Source organism: Hypomesus transpacificus, unplaced genomic scaffold, assembly GCF_021917145.1.
Source record: "Hypomesus transpacificus isolate Combined female unplaced genomic scaffold, fHypTra1 scaffold_51, whole genome shotgun sequence".
NCBI classification, from domain to species: Eukaryota; Metazoa; Chordata; class Actinopteri; order Osmeriformes; family Osmeridae; genus Hypomesus; species Hypomesus transpacificus.
In genome coordinates this window covers 1,253,614-1,267,160 of record NW_025814024.1, presented here as the reverse complement: position 1 = coordinate 1,267,160, position 13,547 = coordinate 1,253,614, and the positions used below count along the sequence as shown (strand labels likewise).

Below are 13,547 nucleotides of genomic sequence, written 5' to 3'. Positions count from 1 at the left end.
TCAGTCGCTCCAATCTTTGCCGGGATGCAGTGCCACCGCACCGCAGCAGACTCGCTGTGTGCCAGCCGCTCTGCACGCCGCTCTGCACGCCGCTCTGCACGCCGCTCTGCACGCCGCTCTGCTCGTTTGATGCAGGGACATTGCCAGTGTTGGGTGTAACGCGTTACTGTAATTAAATTACTTATCCACTGAAAAAGTAAAGTAAGGGATTACTGTTCATTTTTAGGTAATTTAATTACAGTTACTTGTAATGTACTTGTGTTACATACTGTAAATTAGTCAAACTGTTCTGTATAAATCAATATTGAATTAAAACCTAAATGTATCGTCTTAGGGTAAAAGTGAAAATTGCCTCTTTAAAATCGTTAGCTGTAGTGCAGTTGCACGGGAGACGTGAGTTTTTGCTGCATAAGCGCTGGCTCTAGCGGTTTGAAGTGGAAGACTTTGGACTCGGCCGAAGCAAGTAGCTCTAGCTATTTTACCAAATGGAAATATTCCAAGTACTTTACCTTTTTGCCACAGGTTGACAAGAACATTAATGTAAAGTGCAAGCTATGTCCTGGGGAGAAAAAACGAAATGCGGCTACGGCTAGCACAAGTAACCTACTGAAGCACCTCACAAGGCAGCGTCGACGAACAATTTTGAGTGATCCATGTTCATCAGAATCAGAAAGGGTTTTAATCGCCATGAAAGTTTGCACAGACAAAACATTTACTTTGGCATCAACATAACACCTCAGCAACACCTGTTAATCAGGCAAAACTTGATTTTACATCGCCTGTGCAGAAAGGGTCTGAAGGTGAGCTTAATTTTTTTTTGCAAACTAGATTGCAGGAAGAGATGCTACCGCTGTGTACATATTGTTTGGTAACTAAAGATGAAAGAAGGTTACATGTGTTACTAAAATGTTAAGTATTAGTAGGCTATGTTTTAAAAAGCTAAAAGGCTAAACTATTCCAAGTTTGACTTGTATTTAATTATTGAAAGAGTTTCCTTTCTGTTGTCTATCCAGTCAAGGTTTATAGGGATTGTAAGAAGTAATGCATTACATTACTTATTGAGTAATTAAATAACTTTTCAGACAGGGTAATTACAAAACTATTTTAAATACAATATTGATGAAGTAAATAGTAATTGGTAATGAATTACTTTTTTGAAGTAACTTACCCAACACTGGACATAGCTAAGTATTTGAGGGGCAGGGGGCTAAGAATACAGTTAAAATTGATTGTTCACTTTCGGTAAATGTATTGTTCAGTTCATGTTTTGAGAAGCTTGTGGACATAGTGGCGGTTGTCTTAAATTTAATTTAGAAGTGGTATTAAAAGGTCTTACATTTAACTTGTTTATACCTGTAGACACCCTGAATAGACCATATAGTCTTAACTACAAAAAGCATCCAAAGTTGATGTCATATTATGATAAGGAAATAAATGCGAGGGAGGGGTTGCCTAACCTACAATTTATATTTCTGGGAAAAAATGTACGTTTACTTGCAGGTCGTCCCATTTGTGCGTAATGTCCGACCATGCAGCTATCAACTACCAAATTGCACTGCTTGTACAGCTTGGCAGCTATGTAGCTAGCCTACTATTGGAACACACACGGCTAGCTAAGTCCTTCGTTCATCAAGACTCAATTGTTTTCTGACATCATAGAATGTTAAAGCTGGAGTCACCAGAAGATTGTCTGTGGCTATAACTATGCTCTAATCCTCATTCTAAAACTGGTTGTTCCCATCCTTGATTGTGATTGGCTATATCGCATTCCATGCCGTTGTAAAACCCAGCATAACCTCACAGGTTGTCCTCATAACATTCTTTAACATTCCATATTACTGCGCATGGAATATTTCAAATTGAAAAAGACGGCAAAGAAGTCCGTCTGGCTGTTGCGTGGCAACGATTTATGTAGGAACTATACTTTGTAGTAGCGGAAGAATGACGGTTTATTATTAAACTATTTTGTTTCTAATTGTTTTTATTGATTAAACCACATCAAATATTTGTAATAACAGTTTTAGAAAAGCAATAAGCCCTGCGAGTCCGTGGTTTACGCTGATTTTAGAACAGGTAAGGGGGTTTTCGGCACTCCGCTTCGCGTCGTGCCTAACAACTCCCCTTACCTTACTTTAAAATCAGCGTAAACCACGGCCTCTTGGGGCTTATTGCTTAAGTATCCATCCATTCATTTCTATTGGCCATATCTCGCCACAAAATATCTCAGCGCTCTCAGACACATTTTTAGATTTAACAATTTTTGTAACCCACTTTGCCATTTTCCTTTCATTTTTTTAATCGAGGTGCCATATGGCAGTGTGAGATCTGATTCTCGCTTGTGTCATCATTACTGAATTAACGAAATGTTCAACAGAAAGTGTAGATTATATTATTTAAGACAAATAAACCAACTCAAAAAATATATAATTTAAAAGAAAAAGGTGTTACAGTTTTCCCTTTCGTTAATCTGCGCTTTGTTTTGTTTTGGTATTTTGCACACGGCACGAGCACAATTGGCTGCAGAACTACAAACTCTGCCATAACCTACTTTGTCGGTGTTATTCAAAATGGCAAAGAAATCTGTGGTATGGCAGCATTTCATTAAAGTACATTTAAATTTACAAAGTACCGGGTGACTCAAAAAACTTTGAATGCAAACTCTGCCAACAACGGTTTATTTTTCATAGTTCAATGTCGAATATGATGTAGCCTACCACCTGAAAAACGTAAGTTGGTCTAGCACTACTTCGCTCATGCTAACGCGCTGGGTTGAAAAATGAATACAAGAATCACATGCAAATCGAATGACATTATTTTCTCCGGCCAAGACAACAAAATCTTTCTCCGTTGCAACGTTCCCCACTCAGCTTCTACGTAAGTTCGCATGCTGCAAGTTTTCAGGCAGTGATAAGCGCGCTCTGACGATTTGCACGTTAAACAAACAATATTTTAAATTTGCAGTACATTGTAAGAGATACAAAATACCATCGGCATTCGGTTACAACAGGACTGGTGATACAAGTCTTATTAGTAGGCTATTAGCGGCTGAATCTGCAATGTCCAGCACCTATTGAGTCCGATCGCTTTTTTTAAGCGTTTCAAAGTTCGATTAGTCGATTTTCAGTCGTTTTAGACGAGTCTTTGTCAACCAAAGAAAATCTTAGTCGGGGACAGCCCTACTGAATACATTTATTTCTGTCTACTCAAGGCACTTTGTATGTCACTGCGATTTTCAATGGATTAGCTTCTATTCATAAATTGCTATGGAGGTAAATGGAAATGATTGGTTTGTCAAGAATACACACAATATATTGAATTATATTTTATTTGGCTGTCTTACTCTTGCAGGAACAAACTGCTGTTCGGGTTACCTCGTCCTTACAAACTGAAAGTGTTTCAAAAGTTAAGTATGAGTTTCTTTTGAGGAAAACAAAGGAGACCAGCTCTACAGAAAGTGGTAAGTTTCAATTTGTTTTACATGTTCTAAAATATTTTGAATAATTTAATGATCTCCAATTGCTGAAGTGTGTTTTTTATAGCATTCTGTGAATTTTTACATTTGTTTGAAGCAAGTTAGTATAAAGGAGAGAACATTTTCACATTTCCAAGAAACATGAGAACTGCTACGGGGTTGCTCAAGGAAGTTGCTTCGGTCCATTAATTTTTTCTCTTAATATGTTACCACTCAGAGACATAATCAGAGAACATAACGTAGATTTCCATAGCAATGCGGATGACACACAACTATATATATCCACTGAACCCAACGATGCAACGGCCATCAATTCCATTACCAACTGCCTGTTGGCAATAAACAAATGGATGAATGATAACTTTCTTAAATTAAATGAAGACAAAACCTAAGTCCTACTATGTGGCCCCAAATCCAAAAGAGAGATGCTTACTAAGAATCTAGGAGGCTTAACCCCCTGTCTTAAACCAGAGGTGACAAGTCTTGGTGTAATCCTGGACTCAGATTTGAATTTCAACTCTCACATAAATAAAGTGACCAAAACAGCTTTCTTTCACCTGAGGAATATAGCAAAGATACGACCATTCATAAATGATGCAGAGAAGTTAATCCATGGTTTTAAATCCAGCTGGCCGGACTACTGTAACTCACTTTTCACTGGTCTTCCCAAGAAAACCACTGAAAGACTACAGCTCATTCAAAATTCTGCAGCTAGATAATTAACCAAAACTAAAAGGAGAGAACACAATTGTCCTGTCCTAGCTACTTTACACTGGCTCCCTGTTACCTTCAGTATTGACTTTAAGGTCCTTTTCCTCACATACAAAGCTCTACACGGACAAGGACCTAGCTACATTGCTAACTCCTTTATAAACTACACACCAGCTAGAACACTGCGATCATCCAATCAGGCCTATTAGAGGTCACCAGAAGCAGTCATAAGAAGATTGGTGATTCGGCCTTCGCTAATTACGCCCCAACTCTATGGAACAAATTACCCATAAATATTAGGGAAGCAAACACGCTAGACATTTTTTAAAGACAGCTTAAAACCTACCTTTTTACCAAAGCATTTAAGTAATTTTATCTCAGGAAGGTTTTACTACTTTTTTTAGTTATATTATTGTTTCTATTTTAATTATTACTTTTATGACTTGTATTATTGTTTTTATTGATTTGATGTAAAGCACCTTGAGTTACAATTCTTGTATGAAATGTGCTATATAAATAAAGTCTTACTTACTTACATTAATGAGACACACCCTACAGCATTAAACCCTGGAAAACAAGTTGTTCATCAATACATAAACGTCTCTTTAATTTTTATTGGAAAATAAATAAAGTGGAGGCGGCAGCCAGGCAGGCTTTCATGTGGCGTAAAGACCAAGTCAGATTACAGGTCTAAGCCTTGAGCTATTTAAATAGGGCCTTAAATGTCATCAGTAGCTAAGGGGATTTGAAAATATACCAGGGTTTCCCGCAGAAAATGTGTTAGTTAAGGTGGTAGGGTGGGGTTTGCCGTCAGACCGGGGGGGTGGGGATTGGGGTAGGTTGTGCGATAGATTAATGTGTTCTGCAGAGAAGGGAGACTGGCGTTGGTCACGGTTTGGAATGAAAGGTAGAAAACAGGACAGAGTAACACAGCGGATATCTCTCAGAAAAAAAAAAAAAAAAACACGTAGGTTTAGATTACGTAAAGGCGGCAGGCGTGTGTTGCTTTGGCGGCCGCGTTAGCTGCGAAATGCTGCTGGAAACCCTGCATACTCTCCAGTCCACTGCATGTAGCAGTCATACCTTTTGTGGTATCGCTTTCACTTTGCCAGAAATCTTATCATGGGTTGCACAACACTACTGTATGATCCCCTGCTACCCAGTGACAAGGATCGTCTGTCATTGTCAAATGCACGGCTCTCATATGAGATGTTTGCATGAGAATATGAATCTCCTTTGTCTTCCCCCTCCCTCTGTAATGACTAAACAAAATGTACATCCCTCAGTAATGTGGATGACTCATTCCTGCCACTTTTTTGTCATTGATTCTGAAACACAGGTTTTGATTGAGTGAGGAACAAACCTGAGAGGTTGGAGGAATTTGAGAATTGACTGCGCTGGACACTTATCATTTAGTGTAGTTTAAGTTTAAGTGTTGTGCTATACTGAAATAGATTAGTAGTGGGGTCTAAACTTAACATGCTCAATTGTATGCTGTCCTCAAGTGTGATAGTGCTGGCTGTTTGCTCTGTGCAACAGATTTGCAGAGAGAACAGTTTGAGCCAATAAAATGGCCCAATTTTTCACTTTAAATGTCTCCCATTCTGGTAATGCCAACTTCTCTGGCTCCAAAACCACGTGCTTCATTATGATCTAACCACAACAGTTATCGTGAGAAGATCATCTACAGATAATGCGTCACTAGTCTACAGTAGACAAGTAACAACATACTTGGGATTAAAGTATCTGTGTGTGTGTAAAGGAATGGACAAAAGGCAAGCAACAGAATTGGTTTGGTTTGGACTCATCCCAGACATTCCTGGGATGTGAGTCCTTTTAGGGATCAATAGGAACACAGACCTTGTGTTCCCTCACCACACGAGGGATTCAGACCTACTGCTACCGCAGGGGGGAAACGCTCACACAGAAACAATTAGATTTACGCTATGCACCTAGATACATTTGTACTGTTAAATTAAGTGTGTACATTAAAATTGCTGAAAATATATCAAAATAGATTTCATGTTATCTTTGTTTTGCCTTGTCTGCTCCTTTTATTTTCAGTGTTAATTCTACCAAAGGAGGGGAGCAGCAGAACCAGTTTGGACTCTTGCTTTCTTCATGATGGCATTGATGAGACATCGCTCTTTATGGAAATTGACCGCAAGCTCACCAGCCTGCTGAGTGGCCTCTGCGCTAGAACCCAGAATGCAACAGCCACCTCATCGGCGGACAGCCCAAACCAAGTCATTTGTGAGAGGAGTGTAGCTATGATCCCCTGCAATGGTCAAAACGGAGCCTTGTCAAACATGGCCAATCAAGCCTCAGAGAGACAGGAAGGTTGCGGAGGTAAGGAGGAAAATGGAATGCTAGATTTGGCAGGTCTGGATCCGCTCGGAGACCCGCAGATCTCCCCCACCTTTGTCTTGGACTCATGGACTGAAGCACTGCTGAAGGACGCAGTCCCCTTTTGTTCAACCACAATTGAGAAGCTGGGTGGCATCTCAGGAGAAGGGGTAAATGGAGACATCAGGAATGCGTCCACAACTGGTCCTAAAAATCTCAGCAGCCTCATTTCGAACACCAAGCCAACTCTGGATTCAGTGTTAACACCTGGGCCGGCGGTACACACTGGCGATGACGTGGACTGTTCTGAATCGAGAAGAAGGTCAGAGGCTGAGGCTCTGCTTGCCTCATCCGAGGATTCCGGCCAGTTGCCACGCTACAGTTCTTTGGAGGAATCTAGTAAAATCCTAGTAGAGATACCCGGTATCTTCACTGACTTCCTTGACGGGGGCCAGCTGAAGGAGAAGTCTTTCAAGAAACTCAGTTTTTTAGAAAGCCCACCAGGGAGCTTGAATGTAGCAGAGTTGAAGGAAGGGGAAGAAGAATGGAAGAGCAGCAACAATCTGAAGGCAGATAGCTCCCTGGACAGTCTCAGCCCTCCTGAGAAGCTGTGTCCTCTACATCTGGAGGACGAAGTGTTCCCGTTGGGGCTGCTCCTTGAGTTGCAGAGACCTGAGAGGGGAGCACAGGAACCCAGCTCAGACAGGTATGTCACAGTCCTCTACATTTACATGTATTAATTTAGCAAACGCTTTTATCCAAAGCGACTTCCAAGAGAGAGCTTTACAAAAGTGCATAGGTCAATGATCATAAACAACGAGATAGCCCCAAAAACATTGTGGGTAGCCAATACATGAAGCATACATTGTAAAAAAGCAGTAAAATCAGTTGAACACTTTGATTGAATTGAATTACTTCTTTATCCCTTAGAAGTAGGGAGTCAGATGGCTGAGCGGTGAGGGAGTTGGGCTAGTAATCAGAAGGTTACCGGATCGATTCCCCTCCTTGTCAAATGATATTGTGTCCTTGGGCAAGGCACTTCACCCTACTTGTCTCGGGGGGGGAATGTCCCTGTACTTACTGTAAGTCACTCTGGATAAGAGCGTCTGCTAAATGCGTAAATGTAAGTACAGTGTTTGCTACATGCTTGAGGTTTCCATTCCACAATATAGAGACGACAGCTTTAACAGGAGTTTGTAGTTTTGTTTGAGTCTCACTACAAGGAAGTAGAGAGGTGTAAGGTCTCTGGCTTAATAATGGAGTCAATGTGCTTGATAACTTCCTGTGGTGTTGACTTCCACACGAAAGAGGCTTTTAGGAAGCTGCAAATCCCTGAAAGTTATGTTAGAAAATCAACTTTCACTTCAAAGTCAAACTCTCACAGTATGAAACCTTCACATTGTCCTTGTGCTCCAACAATGTCTGTGATCATTTAGCAGACGCTCTTATCCAGAGCGACCAGAGCGACTTACAGTACGTACAGGGACATTTCCCCCGTGGCAAGTAGGGTGAAGTGCTTAGCCCAAGGACACCACGTCATTAGGCACAGCCAGGAATCGAACCGGCGCCCTTCTGATTACTAGCCCGATTCCCTAACCACTCAGCCATCTGACTCGTGTATTTTTATTTGGTTTGGTTTTCCCCTTCTGTAGTAAACCGTAATCTGTAATACACGTTTTATTCAATCTTGGTTTCCCTGTAGATGAATTCCACAAAGACAAAGTTTTCTGATTGTCTTTTCTGTTTCTCTTTCCTACACCCTCTAGCATCACAAACACTAATGACAGCCAGAAGGAGAAAGATGACAAGGAAACGTTGGAATGCCAAGAGGCCAAAGACGTCTTTAGCTCGCATTTTGAAAGCATCCTAGAATCAGAGCGTCGTAACACTCTCTACAGCAGTCTGGACTCTCTGGATGCCCTTTCATCCTCTGCCGATGAGGCACACTCTGGGTTCGTCTTTGACATGCCTCTTACGCCCATGATCCAGCAACGTCTCAAAGAGACCGTTCACTTCCTGGATTTGACACCCGAGGTGGGGCGGCAGGAAGTGCTCAGCGTCACAACAACAGGGAAAAGTGGAAAAGCTGCCCTGGAAGTTACATCATCCTACTTTGATGTGGCTAACAGAGACCCTGCTCTGAGAAGCCAATTCGATAAAAATTCCAGCGAATCCTTAGCCAATGGGGTGGTGGATAACACGGAGGTGGACTGTGAAGTTTGGCTGCATGGCTGTTTGAGGTAGGAAAAGGAGGATTTGTTTGTTTTCTTCTAATGAAGACCAGCCTGTCAGAGGTAAATCACATGTTACAATTACATGCACAAACAGGCCGGTTTTCATTAGAAAAACATTACCTTAATTACCTTAACAATCTGTTAAATTACGCACACACACAAATGCATCCATGTTTCCCTAATAATTAGATTATATTTGTGGTGGCAGGCAGGGGCGGAGCCAGACATTGTAAACAACTGGGGGCTGTGTGTTGTGATCGATTTAGAGCCTGCATTTTTCATTGGCCAGTTGCCGTCACACATGCACACTTTGACAGCGTGAGTGAAGAGGGAGATAGACAGCGAAAGAAGCGAGAAGTGAAAGGACAGAAATAGAAAGAGCGAACTGCAAATCAAGAGTGTGGAGCGAAAGGAAAGACTTTAAGCCAACAAATATTGCTCAGGCTAATCAGAATCAGAAGGGATTTTATTCGCCATGAATGTTTGCACAAACAAGGAATTTACTTTGGCAGGGAGGTGCATACATTAAACATATAGGAATATTGAAACTTAAATATGTGGACTAACTATACAAAAGAAGCAAAATCTAGCTAATACTAAGGGGGAGTCTAGCTAATACTAAGGGGAATAACAAAATATAAGTAGCCCTAATTTACAATCTAACCTAAAAATACAGATAGTGCAAACGATACAATAGTGCGAATTGCAATGTGCAGGGTGTCATTGTGCAGATTGTGATTTAAAGTCAGTGTGAGTCCTTGGCCTTGTTAAAGAGGCCAACAGCGGATGGAAAGAAACTGTTCTTGTGGCGTGAGGTTTTGGTCTTGATGGACCGCAGCCTTCTGCACTGGAAAAAACATGCCATATGGTGGTACAGCACGTAAGACGCAATACAACCTTTTTTCTCACCAAAAACCACTACAAGACACTGTACGATGAGTGCACAGTAATATCCCATGAAAATCTGCCACAGTTACGCCAGAACAGCAAACGTCGCTAGCGAGTGCTTTTGCTAGTGGTACAAGTACGACAAGAGCTCAAAGAGACATAACGAAATCCCCAATGCTGTAACATACTATTTGGCCAAAGACATGATGCTCATTTATACAGTCGATAAAGAAGGCTTCAAGAAGCTTCTGAATGAACTGGATAAAAGATACCAAATCCCATCCCGTTATTCCCGTATTATTTGTTATACTGTACCACCAGCAAAACATTACCTGTTTTGTAGACATGGTCTTTACTTATTTATTCAGGTTGCACTGTCAGTTTAAATAAACCCTTGTGTTGTACGAAAAGTTGTTTTGATATTCTATTTATCTATTTTGATGTGTGTTCCCATAACTTTTGTGTTTTTATGTTTAGGAATATACAAATGAATATCGATATCGCAATATCACATTTCATCAATAACGTGCAACCCTAGTCCTAGTATCGTTTCGATGTGACTGTAAATAGAGACCTCAACACGTAATGCTGGCGCGCAGCGGAATATTTTAGCTTTTATTTGAGCGTATACTAGTGTTTGTATTTTTTTGTAATATACACATTACGTTGGACTCATTGTTACATTTTGCCGAATGTATTTAACTATGCATATTGTTATATTTACCTTGAATGTATCAGTTTTTGACAAATTTATGCAGAGAATTATGATGGGGCCTACTAGGGGCCAATTCCAATGTCCCACCTGAACCCTCACAGATTTACATTGGCATATTGGGTAAAGCTGTTTTCACACATACAGGCAATTTGTTTCTTGCCTGTCGCCTCAAAAGTTCAATTAATTTGCGACTAATGTTCGCAAATTTACACTTGATAGTCTGTCAATGAGTAGGCTACACACGATCCTCTGGCAGCGACTTATTTCGTGTGAGTTAGCCTATTCGCTCCTCGCGAGTGGCTCCGTGTGGCGCTGGGAATAGCTGTGTTATGCTAGATAGTTTCATTTTCAAGAGCAACATGCTGACGTTGCTCTTCACAATTGCCCATATAAATGAATAGAATAGGGTTTGCTTCTCTATAGGCTACCAGTTCAGGCTGCCAGGTATCTCTCACTTTGCGGGGTCTGTCACGTGACTTCCATTGAAAATAAATGGGAGGCAATTTTGGTCTACTGCCAAATGTCATTGGATACTAAGTTAGTATGTTCTCATGTAAGTTTTTTATTGATTAGAGTAGATTGTGTGTAGTCAGGTTGAATAGATGTTCAGGGTCACAAGAAAGTACTTTGTAAATGTCCCTTGTGATGACAGGGAGAGCTCCACATATGATCTGTCTCTGCCCTGAGTGGTCATGGGCTGGGAGCTGGGAATCTTTCTTTCTGACTGTTGTAACACCATTAATGCCTAACTATCAGCTATGGTGACTTTATTTGGCCCTATAAAACATGATCCTCTGACCTTTGAAGATGGGAGACACGATTGAGACCTAAGCCTGGTGTTGTGCCGTAATTTATTTCAGAGGTCTGTTTTCTCTCCCAAACTGCAGATCAATAATACTTTAGTCACATATACAAAAAACAGAACTGAAATTAATCTCTGTTAATGAAGACGAACAAGATACTTTTTCATCAAAGGTGAGTTCTTTGCTGGGGATCATGCTGGACAGCTTGGAGAAGGAGGCTGAGAGCAGCTGATGGCCATCATGGACAACCCATCTCATCGCACAGTGATGATGCAATGGAGAACCCGCAGCAACAGAATAGACAGCCAAAATAATTTCAGGGCACAGTACAATCCATTAGCTAGTAAGATAAATGCAGACATGATCAATGTTATGAATACAATGAAATAAACTCGATGGAGATGGTGTATTGCAAACAAACTTTATTAAAAGAAAGCGATTATAATTCGTACAATATAAATGTGACTTTGGATTCATTTAATAGCTTCACATAAAACATTACATTGATACCTGCCCCTTCTAATAACTACTTATCCCTGGCACATGAGATTTAAAGGTAAAAGCTTGTACACAATATGGGAACATTCCTCTGATCTAACGTTGCTGATATATCAAATATCAATCAAATAGTAGTTGGACTACAAGGGGTTGTCTTCTAATTCTGCGGATGAGATTAGATTGGATTACTTTCAAAGTCACATTAATATTTTTGCATGTTCAGAAGACCAGCAGCTCAATAAACATAGGTGAACTGTGTTCTTTCTTCAGGCGGAATCTGAGTTGGCACCAAGTAGACAAGTCCACCATGTGGGCTGTGGACAGCGGCTTTGGACAAGGTCAGCCTGGTGTTGTCAGGCCAGGTAGTCATGATCCAAGGACTCTGGTCCACCTACAAATCAATAGGAAACAAGAGAAATAAGAAATATTTTTTTTTAGATCAAGGGTATTAAACTTCTATGCGGTCCAGAGTCTGCAATTTTCCTGTTTTACCTCATCACTGTCACCCACCCAGCAGTGTCACAGGTCAAATGTATGCCCTGATTAGAGCCTTCAAATGAATAAGAAACTAGCTTCATGTCCAGAGCTACGTTTTAAGGGACTTAAATTAAAAACAATACCATCAATAGAATTCTGACTGCCCCTAGTTCCACATCCCATACATCAAGAGGACATCTGGGGGGAAAAGGATGTTGTGTCACCACAGTAGCCTACGTTAGCATGACATTTCGCTACCTACCAGTTGGTATAGTCCGGGTTTCCAAACCTGTTCTTGGAGAACTGCCTGATGGTTTTTGCTCCAACCACACTCATTTGACCTGATTCTACACTAGTCACCTGATCAACCACATAATATTTAGAATCAGGCGTGCTAGATTAGTGTTGGAGCTGAAACCTACAGGCAGGTAGCTCTTCAGAAATCCTGGTATAGTCTATTCATTAGGGCTGCAACTGACGATTATTTTTGTAATCGATTAATCTGTAGATTTTTTTGTTCGATTATTCGATGAATTGGATAAAAAAAACTAAAAAGTATTCATTTCCAACCCTTTATTCAAAAACAGAACTGACAGTGTAAAAAATCTTCAGAATGTGCACAAACAGGCACACAATTTTGAAAGCGTTATTAATATTAGCGTGGATTTAACCTGTTAATTAGTACCGTCACATATATGTGATCGTTCGAAAGCAGGCCCCACAGAATACCGTCACGCGTGTGATTCTGAACATTCCAACCGACAATTTTCCGATAGACAAAAATTGTATGACAAAGTATGGCTTCAAAATTTACAATTAGGAGGCTAACAAGTAACACTAGCAGGTAGTAGCATTGCTACGAGTATTATGCTAGGTTGCTAGGTAACGGAAGCTAACTAAAGCTAGCTAGCTTTCGTTTTGAAAAAATAACTCACCCTGGTGGAAGCGTCAGTAATATTTAGAACTCACTCATCTAAAGGTTGCTATTTTCAGAGATAAGCAATTTCTTTGAGTTATGTTTAAAACATTTTAAGGTTGAGGAAGTAGGCCAGACTTTATTAGAATAATTTTGGTGTATATGTAAGATTTTTCTGACACAATTTTGAAAAAAGTTAAGATTTGCGAGGATTAAGCTATTTTCCAAGATTTGTGATTTTCTATCATTTTATTTGAAACTTAATTGAAAGAGTAAAAGCTGTGGATGTATACCAAACATTGTTAAGATACTCTGGTGTCTGTTTGAGGTTTTATATTCACACAAATATTAAAAAAAAAACTTTTTTCAAAATGTTATGGGTAGTTTTCATCCGGTCCCTAACGCGACGCTGCAAAGTAGCGTCTTCCGAATGAGACGAATGTCGAATATGAAACTAACTTCACCGTGGTCAAAAACACACCTTTTC

The 13,547-nt window shown here is 40.3% G+C and overlaps 1 protein-coding gene across 7 annotated transcripts in view; it reads left to right on the top strand.

Moving 5' to 3' along the window:
* psd3l (pleckstrin and Sec7 domain containing 3, like) overlaps positions 1 to 13,547 on the top strand; it is a 288,227-nt gene that overhangs the window by 21,080 nt on the left and 253,600 nt on the right. For all 7 annotated transcript variants that reach the window (XR_006955809.1, XM_047017245.1, XM_047017244.1 and 4 more), the window contains exons 2-4: positions 3,349 to 3,457; positions 6,248 to 7,235; positions 8,296 to 8,769. Coding sequence is in view for 6 of the 7 variants with exons in the window: in XM_047017245.1 (XP_046873201.1) it covers positions 3,349 to 3,457; positions 6,248 to 7,235; positions 8,296 to 8,769 (1,571 nt within the window). In the remaining variant the exon portion in view is untranslated. The remainder of the gene's footprint in view (positions 1 to 3,348; positions 3,458 to 6,247; positions 7,236 to 8,295; positions 8,770 to 13,547) is intronic.